General features: G+C 44.8%; 2 protein-coding genes across 15 annotated transcripts in view; one reads left to right on the top strand and one right to left on the bottom strand.

Annotated features, from left to right (window-relative positions):
• Nucleotides 1-14,272, top strand: part of BRD7 (bromodomain containing 7) — a 49,350-nt gene extending 35,078 nt beyond the window's left edge. For 2 of the 6 annotated variants that reach the window (XM_006048948.3, XM_025268640.2), the window contains 10 exons: nt 302-425; nt 1,063-1,138; nt 3,897-4,004; nt 4,394-4,529; nt 6,130-6,241; nt 7,547-7,603; nt 9,500-9,614; nt 9,905-10,048; nt 10,406-10,549; nt 10,860-11,093. In XM_006048948.3, the coding sequence (XP_006049010.1) occupies nt 302-425; nt 1,063-1,138; nt 3,897-4,004; nt 4,394-4,529; nt 6,130-6,241; nt 7,547-7,603; nt 9,500-9,614; nt 9,905-10,048; nt 10,406-10,549; nt 10,860-10,915 (1,072 nt within the window). In that variant the 3' untranslated portion in view covers nt 10,916-11,093. Of the gene's footprint in view, nt 1-301; nt 426-1,062; nt 1,139-3,896; nt 4,005-4,393; nt 4,530-6,129; nt 6,242-7,546; nt 7,604-9,499; nt 9,615-9,904; nt 10,049-10,405; nt 10,550-10,859; nt 11,094-11,272; nt 12,470-13,923 lie in introns of those variants that run through there. The other 4 variants (XM_006048949.3, XM_044931830.1, XM_044931831.1 and 1 more) reach the window with 4 other exon arrangements.
• ADCY7 (adenylate cyclase 7) overlaps nt 12,342-19,022 on the bottom strand; it is a 64,853-nt gene continuing 58,172 nt past the window's right edge. For all 9 annotated transcript variants that reach the window (XM_025268638.3, XM_025268636.3, XM_006048954.4 and 6 more), the window contains 7 exons: nt 18,705-18,792; nt 18,192-18,347; nt 17,351-17,497; nt 16,431-16,535; nt 15,931-16,045; nt 15,015-15,139; nt 12,342-14,844 (listed from right to left, as the gene is read on the bottom strand). In XM_025268638.3, coding sequence (XP_025124423.2) covers nt 14,698-14,844; nt 15,015-15,139; nt 15,931-16,045; nt 16,431-16,535; nt 17,351-17,497; nt 18,192-18,347; nt 18,705-18,792 — 883 coding nt within the window. In that variant the 3' untranslated portion in view covers nt 12,342-14,697. The remainder of the gene's footprint in view (nt 14,845-15,014; nt 15,140-15,930; nt 16,046-16,430; nt 16,536-17,350; nt 17,498-18,191; nt 18,348-18,704; nt 18,793-19,022) is intronic.

The following is a 19,022-nucleotide window of genomic DNA, read 5'->3' as shown; positions in this document are numbered from 1 at the left end:
TTGTGCACCCCTCTGCTTTTAAAATATATTTGAGATATGGTTCATTTTTATGAATATACTAAGATAAATGTGTAAGACAAATAATACTGAACACCGGGAGGGAACTGACCAGCTAGTTGGCTTGCCTTAGTGTTTGTGTGTTGCTGGGGCCCCTTACCAGGTCATTAGGGAACAAAGTTTTAATTGGTGTCAGTAGCACAAATTTCTCCACTTTGGTTGTATTCATATTTAGAATTACATTTTAATGTTTTCATCTTCTCCTCTTCTTTTTTTTTTACTTAGTATTAATGTGTGTTTTCAGGAAAGACAAAGATGTGCTGGAAGATAAATTTAAAAGCAATAATTTAGAAAGAGAGCAGGAGCAGATTGACCGCATCGTTAAGGAATCTGGAGGAAAGCTGACCAGGAGGCTTGTTAATAGTCAGGTGATGGAGCTTTTCCTTTCTTTTCATTACCTACTAATTCGGGTTGTCTGAAACTTCTAGTTTTTAAGTTGCTTGTGTACTTTTAATCCATATCTGCCATAGAGCTCTTCAGGATAGCGCTCACAGAAGAAAAAGTAGTAATATACCTGTTTTTAAAGTACATAATTCATATTATCCTCTGTTACTGGCTAGAAGGGTTTGGGGTTTTTTTAAGGGACATTAATGTGTTCAAATGTTGGGAAATGAACCACATACTTTTAAGATTAAAAGAAAACATACATGGTCTTTTGAAGTCATGTTGTTTAGCACCTTGGTTCTAAAACCAAATGAATTAATCCATGGGTTTAGGTAAGTCACTTCCCTTTCCTGGTTTTCAGTATACTTTTTTAAAACAGTTTAAACAGAACTTGGTGGCCTTAAGCACCCACACAGCTCTTTTAAAATTCTTAGGTTTTCTAACCTTTATTTCTTTAACCCATCAGCACCTGTATACATATGTGAAAGTTGATATGAGTATGATGATAGCCACCTGTAATATTAGTTTGACTAAACTAAGGTGAGGTTTTCTGGTGAGCAACATACATATGTATCATATATAGAACAGTTCATGCCATTTGAATACTTTGGGTCTTTGCAGTGTGAATTTGAAAGGAGAAAACCAGATGGAACGACAACATTGGGACTTCTCCATCCTGTGGATCCTGTTGTAGGAGGTGGGTTCACAGAATTAGACTGCGCCTGGACTTGATGCTAATGTGGCAAAGAGCAGTCCCCTGGTGAACATTTTAGAGGAGCAAGTCTGAATATTGATAAACCCAACTGTCATCATCTATAAAGAATTTGTCTGGGTATCCTATACTTTATACTAACAGCCAGCCTAACTTTATTTCATCCCAAACTAAGTACTACAAAATCAAGTTTTCTTTAAAATATAAAGTGCCTAGGACGTCCCTGGCAGTCCAGTGATTAAGCCTTTGCTTTCTAATGCAGGGGGTGCGGGTTCAGTCCCTGATCGGGGAGCTAAGATCACACATGCCTTGCAGCCAGAAAACCAAAACATAAAACAGAAGCAGTGTTGTACACATTCAATAAAGACTTTAAAAAATGTGGTCCACATGAAAAAAGACTTAAATATATCTAAGTACCTGTACTATCATACCCATCATTAACAAACCCAAAATATTAGGCAGTCATTTCTAGCCCTGTTTTAAGAGACTGGCACTTTTTGAGATACCTCAAAAAGACTCAGGCAATATCTCAAAACCTTCAGACTATGGCATAATAAAATTTAACGGACTTTTTAGGGAATAAAATGAATATATATGCCATGTAGTAGTACCTTAATGGTAGTGGAATAATATATAGTAAATGACATTATATCTTTCACCATGGTTGATAGATTATAAAGGTTAGGAATCACTGTTTCAGAACATCAGTCATACTTTTATTTTTTCAAATGATATTTTAATGGAAATGAAATATTTTGAAATTTGAGGTAAGAATGGAAAATATGTATCATTTATCTTGGAGGGAATCATGTTGTGATAAGCATGAGAATGTTTATAAATAACTTCCTACTACCATTAGGAGGGAGATAATTGGGGATACAGAAATGAATAATGACAAAATTCCAGGAAATAGCGTCCAATATTTATTACTTGCAATGAGGAAGGCACTGTCTTAGGAGCTGGAGGTGGAGCTAGGTGTAAAAGGGAACGAAACAGGAACAGACAAGTCCTTTCCCTTACATGCTGTGTGGTGGGAAAAGAATAACAAAAAGAATCAAGAGGTGGCAGCCTGTCCACCATGAATCAGTGCATCAGGGGAGCAGAGCAGCAGAGTAGTAACAGTGTCTGGAGGTCAAAGACGGCTTCCCTAAGAGATGTTTAGGTTGATCCCAAAGTGGTGAGTAAGGGATTGGGGAATAGCACGTTAAAAAAAAAACTTGAAGCAGAGGAGAGCTTGATGCCCGCCTGTCGATGTTTCCTTTTAGCACTGCAGAGCACTTTTGAAATGCTGAAGCAGGAGAACATTAATAGGCTCCTTGACTTAGAAGAAAAGAAACTGGTGCTGTGATTTCAAAACAAAACTCTTTTACTTTTTTATTTATTTATTTAATTTTTTTTTTTGAAAAAAAAAAAAAAAAAAAAAAAATACTGTGAGGCCCTGCAGCCATTCCAGATTGATGCAGAGGTACAGGCCACAGACCGGGCCTTGCTGCTCAGGCCGGAGGGGCTGCCCCTGCCGTGGCTGTGGCCCCGCGACACCGCTGCCCACACCCCACTGCTGCTGCCGCCACTACCTACAGCTTGCTCTTTTCGCTCTGGCCCCATTTTTTACTTTTATATGAACTTCTCATAGTAGAATTTTTTAGGGTCTTGGGTCCTAGAAAATGCCACAGGATTGAGAACATTGCTCTTTCTGACTTATCAGTGATGAAAATTTGGTGATAAGAGATGCAGCTAAGTTGATTTAGGTGAAACCTTTCTAAAAGGCACAAAGATCTGCCCCTTTCTTTGTCCTGGGGTTCTAGTCTCTGCTCTTGGTCTGGTTTTCTGGGTTTCCAGCTCCTGTAGACATTTTCAGATGCGGCCAACACTGACTTGATCCTCACACTCAACAGCTGCTCCCCCAGGAGGCCAGTTTACTGGTTTAAAGTGGAAGATGCCCCTGTTCGCGTCTCAGCTTCATCCTCCTGGTTGGAGGTACTAGTACCAATTAAGACACCAGATGCTTACCAAGGAAGGAAGATTTTGTTCAGAGGTTTGGAGTTTCTCACAAGTGCTTCTACTTTGTCACACTGATCACGTGTGGAAGTAGACTCTATTCCAGGGTGGTCTTGATACAGAAACCAGAGCTCTTCTTCAGAAGAAAACAATCTTTTCTGTTGGATTTTGTTAGAGACCACATTCTCTCCTGACACCATCCCTCTCTGTTCTTATGCTTATATCACAGATTTCCAACATCATTACAGGGGTTCATGCCTGGTTTACAGGCTTTTCGTCTTTAAAGGCTGTTCGTCCCTGCAGTACAAGTCTGCCTCTTGTAGAGATTAATTTATCCTGAATGTATTACGAATTCTTGTCTTTAATCAGGGATTTCCCCTTCTTTTACTTGACCTTTTCTACTGGTTTACTTCCATCATCTTAACACTGAAAGGTCCGACTTTTAAATGTTTTTTAAAGTGAAGTGCAACATGATTATAAAGAATACGAGGATGCTGCAGAGTATGATGAAAAGGACCAGATTTGGATCCTGGCTACATTCCTGCCTTTCTCAGCTCAGATTTTTTTTTGTTAAAAATGGGTTAAAAAAAAAAAAAAAAAAAAAATATATATATATATATGGATATAGTAAGGGCTGCCCGGAGTCAGGTGGATGTCATGAAGCAGTGTGTCCACAGACACTCTGCAGAGCACCATGGGGTCACTGCCACATGAGCTGGCTCCACCATGCTCACTCTTGTTTTAGAACCAGGCTATTGTCCTGTGAGACTGGGGATGACAACTGGAAGACTTCAGTCTGGAGTGAATACTTTGCAGGGTTTCAAAGAAGATAAAAGGAACAAAGTAACTCCAGGTAAGGCTCCCATGTGGTAGTAAAGTTTTTTCTCTTCTCATTTTCAAGGAGTTGAGGGAAAGAAGCATAATTACCATGACTTTAACCCTATTTGTGGTATTTTTGCAACATTAATTAGATATTTTAAAGAAGAAACTGAAAAATCAGTATTAATATTCAGAATGAGTTTTCTTTCTTGTTTTTCCCCTCCCCATTGTGAGAAAAGATTCACTTGAGTTGTGACTTATAAGTTGTGACTTATTTTTTGGAGAAAATAATTTACCTTGGATTTGTTTGCCAGTCAGTGAAGTAGCAAAGTTAGAAGGGAATAATCTTTAATAATTAGAAAAATAGATTGACATACAAGTTAAAGAATAGTATTGTGGTTCTGTGTGTGTTTTCATCAACAGTGTTATACTTGAGTTATGGACCCTACAGTTCTTATGCACCACATTATGACTCCACGTTTGCAAATATCAGCAAGGACGATTCTGATTTAATCTATTCAACCTATGGGGAAGACCCTGATCTCCCCAGTGATTTCAGGTGAGTCATCAGTTCATTGGTACTCTAAGAGCTGCATTGTCCTAAAACACTGATACGCATAAGGGATCTATTGCTAGACCTACAGAGTTATTCAAATGGTAAGAAATGTGTTCAGTAATTTTTTAATTGACAATTAACAGACCCTTAGTTATCATCATTCTTTAATGGAAAGTAAATATTTTAAAGAAAGCATGTGTCTCCCTAATATTTTCTGGTGTTGGCATCTGCAGTATTTTAATTCTTACAAAAATATGTTTTGAAGATGTTTTGTACTTGCGCTTACTCGAATTTAGGAGCTCGTTGCTTCAGGATGTGGGTGTGCCACCCGCTTCATTGTAACATGTTTGTGCATCAGTGAGTTGTTCCAGATTTGATCGCTGTGGGGGATCAAATCAAAGTCAAAGCCACCGCACATTTTCCCCAAGATAGGTAGGACCTGGTTTGATCCAAAGCCGACCCCCATCCAAGCCTGTTTGACCCGTCAGGCCCCAGGAGACTGGCAGTTCCACTCCACCAGCCCTCATCACATGTTTCTGTGAGAAGCTAACTGTGTGCTCTTATTTAGGATGCTGGGTACTTTGCATGGCATCAGCATAATGAGATACCATCCTGATTTACTGGCATTCTGGCTTGGGTTGGGCTTAGCTTGGTTATTCCTTCTTGGCAGTGGAATTTTGTAAACTTTCATTATGTGTAAGACTTTAACCCAGTAGATTAAGCAGTTTCCTGGTTTTCTGAGAAGGAGGGAGTCGTTCACGTTCATATATGTATGGTGGTAGTGGTGGCGGTGTTTCTACAAGTCAGTGACTGTGGTTTCAGATCAGGCCATTTGTATCCTTTAGACCTCTTCTCACCAGCTTGAATAAATGCTTTCTCGACTATTCATTCATCCGTGCATTCCACATAAAGGTATTGCTGGTGCCGTATTTTCCAGGCATCAGCCTAAGTAGGATTTCTTGACTCACTGAAGTGGGGTGTGAGAGAACTAAGTCATGGAGAATTCCAGGGTTTTAGATGAAGCATAGAAGATGACGTTGCTGTTACTAAGAGGGAAGATTTTAGATGGACTGCTTCAGGAGGAAGATCCAGCAATTCAATTTTGGACATTATGAGGCTATTTGACCTCCAAATGGAGCTGCCAAAGAGTGTGGTCCAACCCGGAGGTGTAACTTTGAGAGTGTTTTAGTACATACGAGAGCCCTGAGGCAAATACGATCAGGACAGGGGAGCCTGGTAGGCTGCCGTCTCACACAGAGTCGGACACGACTGAAGCAACTTAGCTTAGGGAAGGAGTGAAGAGAGAGAAGCAAAGAATTCCACTGACTGAGCCCTCATCCCCACCATCACCGAGATCTTATTTTTCTTTGAACTTTCTCCCAGGAGCATTTCCTTTTCATGGTGTTCTTGATATTGCTTAATTCTCTCATGATGATAAATCTATCACTGGTAAATATGTAAGTATAATTGTGTTCTGTCTTGATGGAAAGTTTCACATCGTGGGCGTAAGTTAAAGGCATCTAATTAAACAGTTGGCTGTAATAGGAAGAACACCAGTGGAGATCATTTATATGAAAGTGACTTTCCCAACACTCTTTTCCAGCATCCATGAGTTTTTGGCCACATGCCAAGATTATCCATATGTTATGGCAGATAGTTTACTGGATGTTTTAACAAAAGGAGGACATTCTAGAACCCTGCAGGAGTCAGAGACGGTAAGAATGCTGCTAAAGAACAGGGTGATTTATCATTGGTTCTCCAGTGTTAGTCATCAGTGTTATGAAACCATGGGATTAACCAGTGTGGCAGCTGAACTCCATTCCACTGAAAAGACAGCCCAGCCCGGGTGGAGCCCATGGGTGGAGGACAATGAACGGAAACAAGTAACTCGGCTACCAGGATCTGTGAGGGCCAGATGATTGTCATTATCTCCTCATCTTGGAAATGTAGAAATCAAAACTTGGGGTTATAACCCAGAAGTCAGCTTGTGTTTAGTACCCGAACAAAAAAAGGAAGTCTGGGCTCACCGGCTTGACACTGAGTTGACTAAAATGATAGGGAATGTCCTTTTCCTTATGTAGTAATAATACAGTGGTGGAGCCTCAAGTAAAAAAATAAAAAGCTTCCTCATTGCTGTCTTTTGTTAACACTTGTAAATTAGCTCCAGTTCAGTTGGACATAGTTCATAATCCAGGGTAATTCAGAGACGTGACTCAAAGATGAGAACCAGAAAATGTTCGTTCAGTGGAGAGGAGAGCTGATCTCCAGAATGTCCGTGTCACCATGGTTAGAGGATCCCTGCATCTTCTGGGGGTTATGGCTCTTCTGGTGGCTGGGCCTGCAGCCGCTGTGCGCTCTGCCTTCACTACCTGTGCCTGCTGGTCCTTGGACGGCCTGTCAGCGCAGCTGAGTCAGTGCCTGAAGTTCAGTGAGAACTGCTGTACGGTCTTGTATCTTAGCACAAAACTGCTTTCTTTACATCACCTAAAAAACATTCAGCTTTACATCAGTTCAGAAATATTTTTACTGTATACTTCCCATTAATTAATCTGAATTAATTAAAGGTCTTGAATTAAAATTGCTTATCTTTCATTTGGTTGATACAGCAGTATATTTCAAATCTAAAATATCTCTGCCCTTTGATCCAGCAGTTCTTCTCAGAATTTATACTAGAAAATAAGACAGAAGTTACATGTAAGGAATACAGTTTTTATAATTTTTTAAAACTAGAAATCAGTTAAATAAATCACAGTATAACCTTTCAAGAGAAGATAACAGATCATCATTGATTTTTGCACATGATATATGTGTTATTTATATACGCATTATCTCTGAAGACTAGGGTTATAGGAAGTTTTCACTTTCTCTGTAGCATTTGAATATTTTATACACATCTGCTGCTGTTTGAGAATATTGCCTCTTCATGTAGAATACACTAGGGGTTCTCCTGCCTTCTGTTTGTCAGAGATTTTAGCCACCTGATGTTTTCTTTAATTAAGTGTTTTTCTTTATCCTTACAGTCATCTCCTGAAGACGAAGGCCAGACTAGGATACTTGACACAGCAAAAGAAATGGAGGTGATTATATTTCATTTCTTTACAAGAAATATTTAAATGGCAAATAAGATAAAAAGCCTAAATGATAAAGCTTTTATTTTAAAAGCAAAATATTTATTATCTCCTGAAATCAAAGAACTGTTTTTGCCCGTGGAGAGGGTCGCAGCAGTGAGTGCGGGAGACAAGCATGTGAACAAGGGAACCACAGCTGGTTACTGTGCGTGTCCATGTCGTGGGAACACAAGCTGGAAGAGCCCTCACAGCGAGGCTTCCAGATGAACTGGGTCTGGAAAGATGAACAAGGTTCTCCCAGCGCAGGGCCAGGTGTATGAAGTGGGTAGAACTCCATGTGTAATGACATAATCTGAGCAGGCAGGGCAAAAGAGCACCCAGCAAGTGAGTGACCACAGGGTACCAGGAGAGAGGAGCAGCAGATGACAAGTTGTATATGCAGTGCTAAGAAGTTGAGATTTTTCTCCTCAGAGACTGCTGTGATTAGATGTGGAAGAGAAGTGGGTGCTGGAGGGAGCAGACCAGTGAAAAGCTATGGGACTTAAGCTAGTTGTTTTTTGCCTAGATAACAATGTAATGGAAGAGAATGAAGATGTACAATAAAGAAAAATACAGTAGAAGTAAAATTGATAGGGCCTGATGCACATGGTAGATACTAGCATTGTTAGCTCACATCAGATGTACAGGAAAAGGAGCAACCTTCATCAGGGAAAGAAATATCTGGTTTCAGGGCTGGTGAGTGGTTTGGGACATCACTGGAGGTGTGTTGATCTAGAGATCATTAGTGTCACGGTAGAATCATTGTAGGTATTAAATGAATGGGATTGTCCAGGCAGAACACATGAAGAAACACATAAGGAAAAGGCCAAAAACCCTCGGAAAGACCAATGGTTGAGGTAGGAAAAGCATGGCAGAGTCATGCAGGAAAGAGTCCCGCAGTGTCAGGTGCCACACGAAGCCCTCTAGGACGTGTCATTTGTAACCTTAATCAGAGTAATTTCAGTAAAATGGTGGTGACAAGATAAAGACGCCGTGAGTTACATGACTTAGATCAGAGAGTTGTAAGCCTTTTACAGGAAAGAAAACTTGACAATGGGAGATCAAGTAAAGATAGATGCAAATGTAGATGGTACTTAAAAAGTCATGTCATTTTCCAAGAAAGATGAGCCAGGCAAGGTCATGTACGTGGTGAACAGGTAAGAATGAAGGAGAGCTGGAGAATGGGAAGGAAAGCTGAGTGAGAAGTGTTTTGAGTCAAGTTGTAAGGGCCCAGCTGAGGTGGCAGACCTGAGTATGTACTGATAGGGTTTTCTCCACCACACTTAGCCCACGTGTCTGAGCTCAGAGTGCAATACCAGAGTGTAAATGGAACCATTAACTTTGAGTTACTCATCGTCACAGTTGATCATTTCCTAAAAACCAGTGTTGGGGTTATGGAAATTCTGAGTCTTGAGATTCCAAAAATAAAACTACCCATTTTAGGATTTTGTTTCTCCCATGCAATAGTAACAGCCTGACTTTGAGGCCCAGAGGAGAACCCAGAAGTATCTCAGGGTTACGTTGTGCCGTGAGGGAGTGCCAGCGTATGGACTAAAACATTGCCTGTGAACCTCCGAAACCGCAGCACCATCGCAGTCACCAAAGGCAGTGACGAGGCTCTCATCATTAGAGTGGCGACGAAACAAATGACAGAGTGTTTAAAGCACGCCATTCCAGTACCAAGAAGTGTGAGCTTAGGGACACTTCCGCCAGGATTGAGGAATGGCCTTTTAAGGGTTTTTATGGCATCAGAATTATAACTCTAAATAAGTGAAATAACTTGGCTTATAAACACAAGCCATCTTACTAACTTCTCATTCTAGCACTGTCAGGGCTTAGCAAGCTCAGGTAATTTTTTTTTTTAAGCAGGTTACAGAAGTTGAACTAACAGGGTGTTTGGACTCCAATAATCAAGACAAGCTTACAGCACTGAAAGCAGTAACAAACTTTGGAGCTCCGGTTGAAGTTTTTGACTCTGAAGGTGAGTGTCTTCAGAGGATTTGAAGGAAACACTTTCTGACACAGGCAGGCAAGATGTAATGTCAAAGTAGCACAGGTTAGCATAGCCATACTGCAGGAACATGGTGACTGGCCAAGCTCAGTGAATAGTAAAGCCTGTCTGTGGTGTTGATTTCATTTAGGGGGGATTACTCCTTTGAGGAGAGAGGACTAAGCAATAATGGCAAAACCCCAGAGCACAGTATTCAGTTTATTGCACAGGATCAGATACAAGATGTCCATGATGTCCTTAATAAGTTATTTTTCTCACAGAAGCTGAAGTGTTCCAGAGGAAACTTGATGAGACCACCAAACTGCTCAGAGAGCTCCAGGAAGCCCAGAATGAGCGTCTGAGCACCAGACCCCCTCCCAACATGATCTGTCTCTTGGGTCCGTCATACAGAGAAATGCATCTTGGTATGTGGTACCTCGTAGAATCTGAGCCACCAGGGCAGCCCAGGAATACTGGAGTGGGTAGTCTATCCCTTCTCCAGGGGATCTTCCGAACCCAGGAATGGAAGCGGGCTCTCCTGCATTGCAGGCAGGTTCTTTACCATCTAAGCTACCAGGGAAGCCCCTGGTTGGAGAAGCAAGCTGCTTAAAGGGAGCATTTCTTGAGTAGTGATACCACTCTAAAGGAACACTGAAGGGAACACCATGGACAGTTCAATTTCTGTATTCATGTTTATTGGGCTTTTTTTTTTTTTCAATTATCTAAAGGAAGCACATTTCAGTACCTTGAACTCTCTTTCTGTTGTTTTTTTTTCCCCCTAGCTGAACAAGTGACCAATAACCTTAAAGAACTTGCACAGCAAGTAACTCCAGGTGATGTTGTAAGCACATACGGAGTCCGAAAAGCGATGGGGATTTCCGTCCCCTCCCCGGTCATCGCAAACAACCTTGTGGATTTAACGGCAGGTGCGTGCCCTGTGTCTCTGGGAGAGTGGAGGGCTAGGGGACACCAGTCCTCTGCCTCCAGCAACATCTGAAAGCTGTTGTCTCTGATGCTAACGTGTGAACTAGTCGAGTTTTCTTTCCATCTTGTCTAAGGAATAAAGACCTCACACATTTGCGGGGGAAAAAAACTACAGTGATACACCTGCCCAGTCTTTAACCTTGAACATAGTGAAGAAGGGCTGTCAACAGTTACTCTGTTTTACTGTCACATCCCCTTTTTAATTAAAAGGAAAAAAGGTGCTAAATAAAGGCTTTTTTTTTTTTCTTTCAGATTTTGAAGAACCTAAAAAGACTGATGTTACTGAGTGTGAACCTGATGGGATTTGAATCTATCTGGTATTTGATTATATATTATGTATATATTTTTTTCATTACTTGGAAATGCTTTTCAGAAGATATTAAATATTTGTAAATTGTGTTTTTAATTAAAACCTTTGGAACAGTTAATTTTAATGTTCCAGAGATTGAACTTCTATTAGGTAATAAAGCTGAACCTGGACTATGAGCTGTATTGTACATATCAGCTGAGTTACCCCTTCACCTTTCCCTGGGGCTGAATCTGCGGATGAAGTGATAGAGAAAAGCTTGGAGAATAAAACAGCCTTTTTCCTGACCATCCATTAAAAAATTGCCCAAATCATTGAAATCCCTCATTTTCCCATATTTGCCTTTCTTCTCATTAAGGAAATTATAACCAAATGGTTCCTGACTTAGCAGATTTCACTTCGAGGATTTATTCAAAAAGTGGCCTTGTGAGGAAGGAATGATTTGGACCTATTGGAACACTGAGCAGAGAGAGGATGGGTGGGCCTGGGCAGAGTTCCTGCAGAGGAGTGATAGTGCTGCTTCCTTACGTTTCACAGGCAGGACCACGACTGAGAACTCTTCTTTAAAATTACCATCCAGTGAGATTCCCATTGTTACACCAGGAAAACAAATTCAACTCGAGAATTTACTAGCGTGTCCCCCACATGTTGAGGACTATGTCCTTATGTGGAAGGACCAGGGCTTTCCACCACAAAAGCAAAACAAAAACCATGTCAGGAGTTTCATAGCACTAACTTGTCTGGTGTTCCTTTTTGGTTTATTTTTGCCATTTATAGAGGGGTTTTCCCAGTATAATAAAAGGACAAGCCAAATAGGATACAAACTCAATTGTCCATGAATATGTAAGGAAATCACCAAGCTTAAGGAATGTTGATGTTGCTGTTTACTGTTTTTCAACAGGTCACCTATGACTCTGCCATGCCCCCTTAACTGAGACTTATCTACTTTTATCTGAAAGGCAACGGTTAAGTTCCTGAGCAGTTTAATTATTTAAGTAGGAAATGATATGTGGTCCTCTTCTATGACCGGGCACTAGACGTAACCTAGTTCAGGGAACAAATCAAGTTTCAGACCCTACTCAGACTGCATGGAGCCCTTCTTTAAAACACCCAGGCTGGAAGCTGTTTTTATTATTTTCTTGACTTTGAAAACTAACATTTAACAAGTAGGGTGAAGGAAAATTGAATCTCTCAAGAGAGTTAAGATGACCTAATCTTTCAAAAACATACTTGAAAGCATATGCCAGAAGAATTAAAGAATCCATTCAAATATGTATTTATCAATATATTTATCAAGTCTTTTTTAGAGTTTGTCTCTGAAATATAATTCAGGCAGCAACCAACTCTTAAAACTTTCAATCTATTTAGCTAAATAGTTCCCAAAGACCAAGAAAAGATTTAAATTCAAAACACTCCAGGACAGTCAGGTTTTCCAGATTGCTGATTTAATCTATGAAAAGCTAAACAAAAGAGAAACACTGGTACTTTATAAAAATGAAATATAACATTTTGAAACAAATGTTACAGATCTATAAATATTCAGTATATAGAATAACCCCTAGTCGTTTCATGTACTTTCTCAAAGCATACTTCTATACATATACACAATATACAGTGGTTAATGGTCTTTTCTGTTAGGAGATTTTCTTAAGGAAACCAGAAAACTTCACTAGCATCAGTGAGACCACCTTAGCAGAGATACGAAGCCTGTCCCTAACACATAGAGGTCAGTGTTAGGAAAAATACTTGACTTGTCATAAAGCAAAATGACACCTGTGAACAAATGACTTGGTAATTGGAAAATGAATTTATAAAAAGTAAGTGATTTTTATGGTCAGTTATAATACACTATGATCTGAATGTCAGAAATTCAAAACTTAATATTATTCTTATCTGAGCACAGTGAAAGAAAAATACATAAATGGTAACCAATTATTTTTTAAACTCCCAATTGGGATTTCTTTGCTGGAGGCAAACAGTAATTTGTATGTTGCAAGAGTAGAAGCACGTCCACCTCAGAGAGGCCCAGCACACTGATGTGTGTCTACACTGGACCAGTGACAGAACCTTTGTGATCTCCCAGGAAAGCCCAGTCACTCCTGATTTCAAGGGTATAGATTCCAGCGTAGTACTTAGATGAAGAATTGGTGTGTGAGAAAGGCAATTTAAGTAAGGTTTATCTCCCTTAGCAGCGTTTTCACCGTGCAACTCCTTTAGGACAGCAAGCTCACGTGATTCATTCTTACTTGTTCCAGTCTCATGGGGTGCCTCAGAGCTGCCGCCACCCACCCAACCCCCAGCACCCAGCACCCAGCACCGGCCAGCAGCAGGTGCGGCTCCCGTCCCTCCCTGCCTTGGCTGGGGTGCCGGCTTACTCCACCGCCCCCGTCCCAGGCAAACTCGGCTGCTCAGTCACCAGTCTGCAAGGTCGTGTCATCTTTTGAAGCCTCACGAGTGCAAGACTTTCTGTATAATTTCAGGGGAGTTTATGGATGACTTCTGGCTAGAATGCCTGCTATACAGTGAAGTTCAGCTGTATTAGAAACCCTGGAGATACTCGGGTTATAATGCAGTGAAGGCAGTTCTGAAAAGGGAATGGGCAGTTTGGTCTTTCCTCACGTTAAAACACAGATTGACTTCTTTGGATTCTTTTGGAGCTGAGGTGCTATAAGACACCACATCTCACAAACCTGGCTTTTTCACTTGCCTGGATTCAGTCAGCTCAGAACATGCAAGTGCTTGTTTGTGAGAGGCCTGGCTTCCCAGATCCGGGAACCTCTGCACATGCTGATGCTGAGTAGGTCCTCTTCAGAGCTGGCTGTGATGACTGAAGGGGAGAACTGCAGCCCGTCAGGTTCTCTCAGACGCCACTCCTTTCCAGTATAAAGCTAAGACAGACTGCAAGGTTGCAGGGGGCTCTCGGGAATGCATGAGGAGTCAAGGAAGGGCTGAGAGCTTACACCTTATTTTCTAAGGCTTTTCACTTATTGAACCTAATCTCAATTCTAGCTTAAAAGTTGTCTGATTCAAGCCAAGGCTCTGCCGCTCACTGCCTTGCTGTGGTGAGCCACGCTCGTCGGAGCTCCATCCCACAGCTGAGCCGACCCCGTGAGCTCACATGGGACAGTGGTCCCACTTGCGTGTCCATGGTCACCAAGGAAGAGGCTACACCGGAGGGAAGAGAGTTTATCTAGCGTCTCAGAAGCCATTCAGAGGGTGACACCTCAATAATGTATCCATGTTTAAACAGACACATGCCAAAGAGGAAAAGAAGTAAGTGTCCACTATTGTTTGAACCCATTTGTAGATGTAAAACAATCTTTCAACTCCATTTGCCAGAATACCTATATGAGAAGTGTGTGCTCTTGTAGCTGGTGTGCTGGGGAGAAAGGAATTCCCACCCATCCTGGATGAGAAAAGACACGTTCCACACGTGCAGCTCACAGGCCGTGGGGGGCGGGGCAGGGGGGTCTCCTCCATAGCACCTGGGGGTGAGTGCATGGCCCACAGATGAGCTGTTCCCTGCTGGGCTGGAGGCCACCCTGCAGACTCGGACAGCACAGAGGTTCTGGCCGCCTGTGTGTAAGGCCGGGTGATCGCCCCAAGCTGACAGGTCCCCTAGTGCAAGTCCAAGGAGGCCACGCACGCACAGCCACCTGCTCAGGTGGTGGTGACCAATCCCTTGGACTGCCCTTTGTGCCTCGTGTGGGGCTGGGCCTTCCGCCTGGCTTGCTCCAGAGAAGGAAATGGGTTTCCAGCGTGTCTGGCACCTACCAAAAGCCCTCAGTTCAGCCCCAGGCCTTGGAACTTGGCGGTATCCGTACAGACAAAGTAAGTCCTCAGTTCACCTTTGCCTTTGACGTTAATCAGCCCGCGGCACTCACAGGAATACCCTAGTCCCTGGAGGATGGTACATGTCTCTTCAGTAACCTGAAAGGAAAGAAGCCTAAGTCCTCAGAGGAGGAAGACCTGCTGTGGGAGGGACAAAGAGAAATTGGCCGACGGGGTCTGGGTTCCCTCCAGAATTTGGTGGCTAGAATCCCCTGGCAGACTGAAAGCCCAGACTCCCTCCCCTCCACTGGGCGCAGGTGAGCTTTTACCTGGATTTTTCCAAGTTCTCCAGTGCTCTCCATTCGACTGGCAACATTGACCGTGTTTCCCCAGATGTCATACTGAGGTTTTCGTGCCCCAATCACTCCAGCAATCACAGGCCCATGGTTTATGCCTAAAGATATTTGCAGTTGGCAGATCATAGAGACAGAGCCTCCAGCTACAGGGCTACAGAATCCACCCAGCTACCACAGAAAGCATTGGCAAAACCACTGAAATGAAGGTAGGGACAGTGCTTCCTGCATCTGGGACAGGAGATGGCACTTGAGATGCGAGGGGAGGGCTCCCCGGCAGTTGCTTTTCAGACTTGACTGGATGTGGAGCCTGAGTCCAGTGTTCACACTTCCTGTATCTGCTGTGTGTGTGTGTTACTCACTCAGTCACGTCTGACTCTTTGTGACCCCATGGACTGTAGCCCGCCAGGCTCCTCTGTCCATGGGATTCTCCAGGCAAGAATACTAGAGTGGGTTGCCATTTTCTTCTCTAAGGGATCTTCCTGACCCAGGGATCAAACCCGGGTCTCCTGCATTGCAGGCGGATGCTTTACTGTATCTGTATCTGCTAATCACCTCTTAAACAGTAAATGGGCTTTGAGCACTGACCGTATTAGCTATCAGTGACCACTTAGGTTAATAATTTTGCTTTGTTTTCAGGATATTTAAGGTCACCTGTTTACAACTGGGGATTCCCCGTGCCAATATATATTCCTGGTTACTTAAAACCTTCAAAGAAAAGTAGTATGCAAGGAAAGAATAATTGCCCAATCATTGGGTTGTAAAATCAGAGAGGGATTTCTAAAGTTTTTCTAAACAGATGGCAACATACACCCAACTGAGTGGGGTTGCCAGGAGGCAGGGCTGCACAGTCCCACCCTGAGCCACGGCGCAGTCCTTCCCAGGGCCTCACCGACTCGGAGGCGAAAGGAGTTGAAGGAGTGCCGATTGATGCCGTCCAGCTTGCTCATCAGGGCGGTGCTGAACTCCACCATGATGCCGATGTGGGCGTGCTGCCGCTCCAGGTCCTGCAGGACAGAGCGCTGTACGCGGGGCCGTGGGCAGCGCTGCCCTGTCTTCCTGCCTCCGGAGCACCCTGACCCGAGGAACACTGTGTGCCAGCCTGGGCGTGAAAGCCACGGGGGGCTGCTGCCGGGCAGAGCTGTACCAACCGAGCCTCCTCCACAGGGCGTCCAGGACCTGAGCACCCACTTAGACTCCCTTCCTGGCGAGGGGCCCCCTGTCCCGACCCCTCCACCAGAGCCTCCGTCAGGCTGAGCCATGAGGTCCTCTGCCCCTCCCTCAAAGGAGGGAGTGTGGAGAGGCGCCCCTTCAAGCACAGTGTCGGGCTGGGACTGCTCACTTCCCCGTCCTTTGGGGCTGCGGCGTGAGACCAGCAGAGTGGCTGAGTACCTGGTTCTCAGGCCCCGAGGGGATGCTGAGCCCCGCAGCGGCCATGTACGTGCTGCCGATGGTCTTGATCTTCTCCACACCACTGAACTTAGGCTTTAACAGCAGCTGCAGGACAAAGGGAAGCAGGGCCATACAAGAGGGCTGCAGCCTGGGCCGGTCCCCGGTCCTGAGAAGGGGTAAGGTCCTCTCCCACCACCACTTCTAAACGCAAACATTTCTCCCGCTGGGCCTCTGCCCTCTGAGTTCACACCTCCGTACAGGTGGGGACAGCCTCTGGGTTCTCTCGCTGCTCCTTTGTTCCCTGACATTCCTGGTCTTTTTCATTCTCATCTGGTCTCAGTCCTGTGTGCTTAGTCGCTCAGTCGTGTCTGACTCCCTGCGACCCCACAGACTGTAGCCCACCAGGCTCCTCTGTCCCTGGGGATTCTCCAGGCAAGAATAATGGAGTGGGCTGCCATGCCCACCAGGGGATCTTCCCAACACAGGGATCGAACCCAGGTCTCTCGCACTGCAGGCAGAATCTTTACTGTCTGAGCCACCAGGGAAGCCCAGTCTAATTCCTACTAAGATACAAACACCCCACTACTCAACAGAGTCTACACAGGCATGTGGATTATTTGCAGCTAAGACTTAAGCCCAAACTGAGTGACTAACTCCGCAACAGATTGCCAGCAGAGGCTAAGCAAGAAATGAAACAACTCTACAACCTAGATCTAAGCAAGCTGCCAGTCACAGAGAAGATAACACATTACAATGCTGAAGAGACAGAAAAGGCAAATGTGTGTGTACCTTTCATAATTTGTGTGATGTGTGTTCCCCCCAAGGGAGCCGCAGTGCATGTGTTAGCTGGGCCTGGAGCACGCTGGGCCTGGAGCGCCCGGGGCCCACCCCGCCCTCTCCAGGCTGCGTGGAGACCCTACCTCGTCAAAGTCGGCGATGATCTCGTTGAGCAGGCGCAGGCACTCCAGCCCTTCCTTGTTGACGTCGCACTCTGTGTAGAAGACTTTAAAGTCCGGCACCGATGCAAACATGACACACACGCAGTCGTAGGACTGATGGTACCAGTCCTGGATTGGGGGAGGGGGAGACACAGGACCCCATGGCCGCCTGGCCTCCTGGGAGCAGGGCGGCAGGCAGCCTGGGGCGCAGACTCCTTCTCACGCTCCAGGAGCAGGTGTTGGTGGGGGCGGGAGGGGCTGAGCAGTGGTTCTCCACCTGACTGCCATGAGACTCAACTGGGGACCATTACAAAACAGGAGGTTCTAAATCAGTTTGTTGAGGAGGGTGGGACTCAGGTTGGTTTGGGGCTCCTTTAGGTCCCCTGTGTCTGCACAGCTGGGCTTGAGAACCCCCGGGTATAAATGGTAACAGTCAGGAGGCCTGGGTTCTCTGCTCACTGGGCCTTAGTTTCCATAGACAGGAAATTCTGCTGCACAGAACTGGTAGAAATGCAAGTTTTCATCAGCAGATGGTCCGGATTACAAATAACCTGGACGTGTGCTCCTTGCAACGATTCTGCCAGCCAAGTACTATCAGCCCCACTTGATAGATGTGAAAACCAAGGCTCAGGGCAGTGAGACCTGAACGCAGGTCTCTTGACTCCGAAGCCTGTTTTCTTACAGCTAATGCCACACAGTCTCCTGGGAGCATCGGTGAGGCCAGTGCCACGGGGACCAAGTGCAGAAAGCACCCTCCCTCCAGGAACCACACCTGTGCCTCAGGGCTCCCTGCCCAGAGTGACTAGTCCCTTCTTGTCCCCACCTCGTTTAACTTGTCACCGATGAAGTGGGCAGCCACATGCGCAGGCAGGACATTCTCTAGAAGAAGGCGGTTCACGTTCTCCATTGTTTCAAACTCCTCGTGTTCCTTCTTGAACTTCTTCTTCCACAGACAGTCCAGGCGGCAGTAATAGTCAATCTGTGGACAGGGGGATATCCGAGTCCTGGCCGCAGTGAGCGAGGGCAGAGGGCAGAGCACACTCGTAACCCCAGGGGCCATGGAGCCTCCCTGTGCCTCTGGCTGACATCGCCAACTCAAAAGCCGCCCTGCGGTGGCCTTGAAATCCCCGTCAGCCGAGACTTGCAATCCTCAAGTGACCCACACGATTAAATGTCACTCGAGTCCTGACGAGAAGTAAAGACACTTAGGACCCCTGACCCCTGGAGCAGAACGTCCTGAAAAGACTGCGTCTTGTGTGCGGCTCCAAGTCCAAGGCTGCCCCCACCCCACCCACCCCCAGCCTTTCTCCAAGCAGAGGGGCCTCCCCGGCTGCACCTGTCTGGACAGCATGATGAGGGTGGTGTAGAACAAGACCAGGTAGAAATTGGTCATCGTCTTCAGATGCCATGAACAGGATGAGGAGCTGGACATGAGGAGGAAAGGCAGACGTCACCCCCACTTCCCCCGGAAGCACCCCCAAACGTGGGCCCAGACCCAGTGCTAGCCCCTGGGAAAGTGAGCCAGATGGAAGGGTGCTGCCCTCAGAGCTCATGTGCGCATGGCTGGCAAACAAGATGCTTCAGGTTGTAAAGCAAAGACGGAGGTACAGTGGAGGCTGACAGGGAGGTGACATCGGAGCTGACACCTGGTCAC

Source organism: Bubalus bubalis, chromosome 18, assembly GCF_019923935.1.
Source record: "Bubalus bubalis isolate 160015118507 breed Murrah chromosome 18, NDDB_SH_1, whole genome shotgun sequence".
NCBI classification, from domain to species: domain Eukaryota; kingdom Metazoa; phylum Chordata; class Mammalia; order Artiodactyla; family Bovidae; genus Bubalus; species Bubalus bubalis.
Note: the sequence above shows the minus strand (reverse complement) of the source record. Positions and strands in the feature narration are given on the sequence as shown.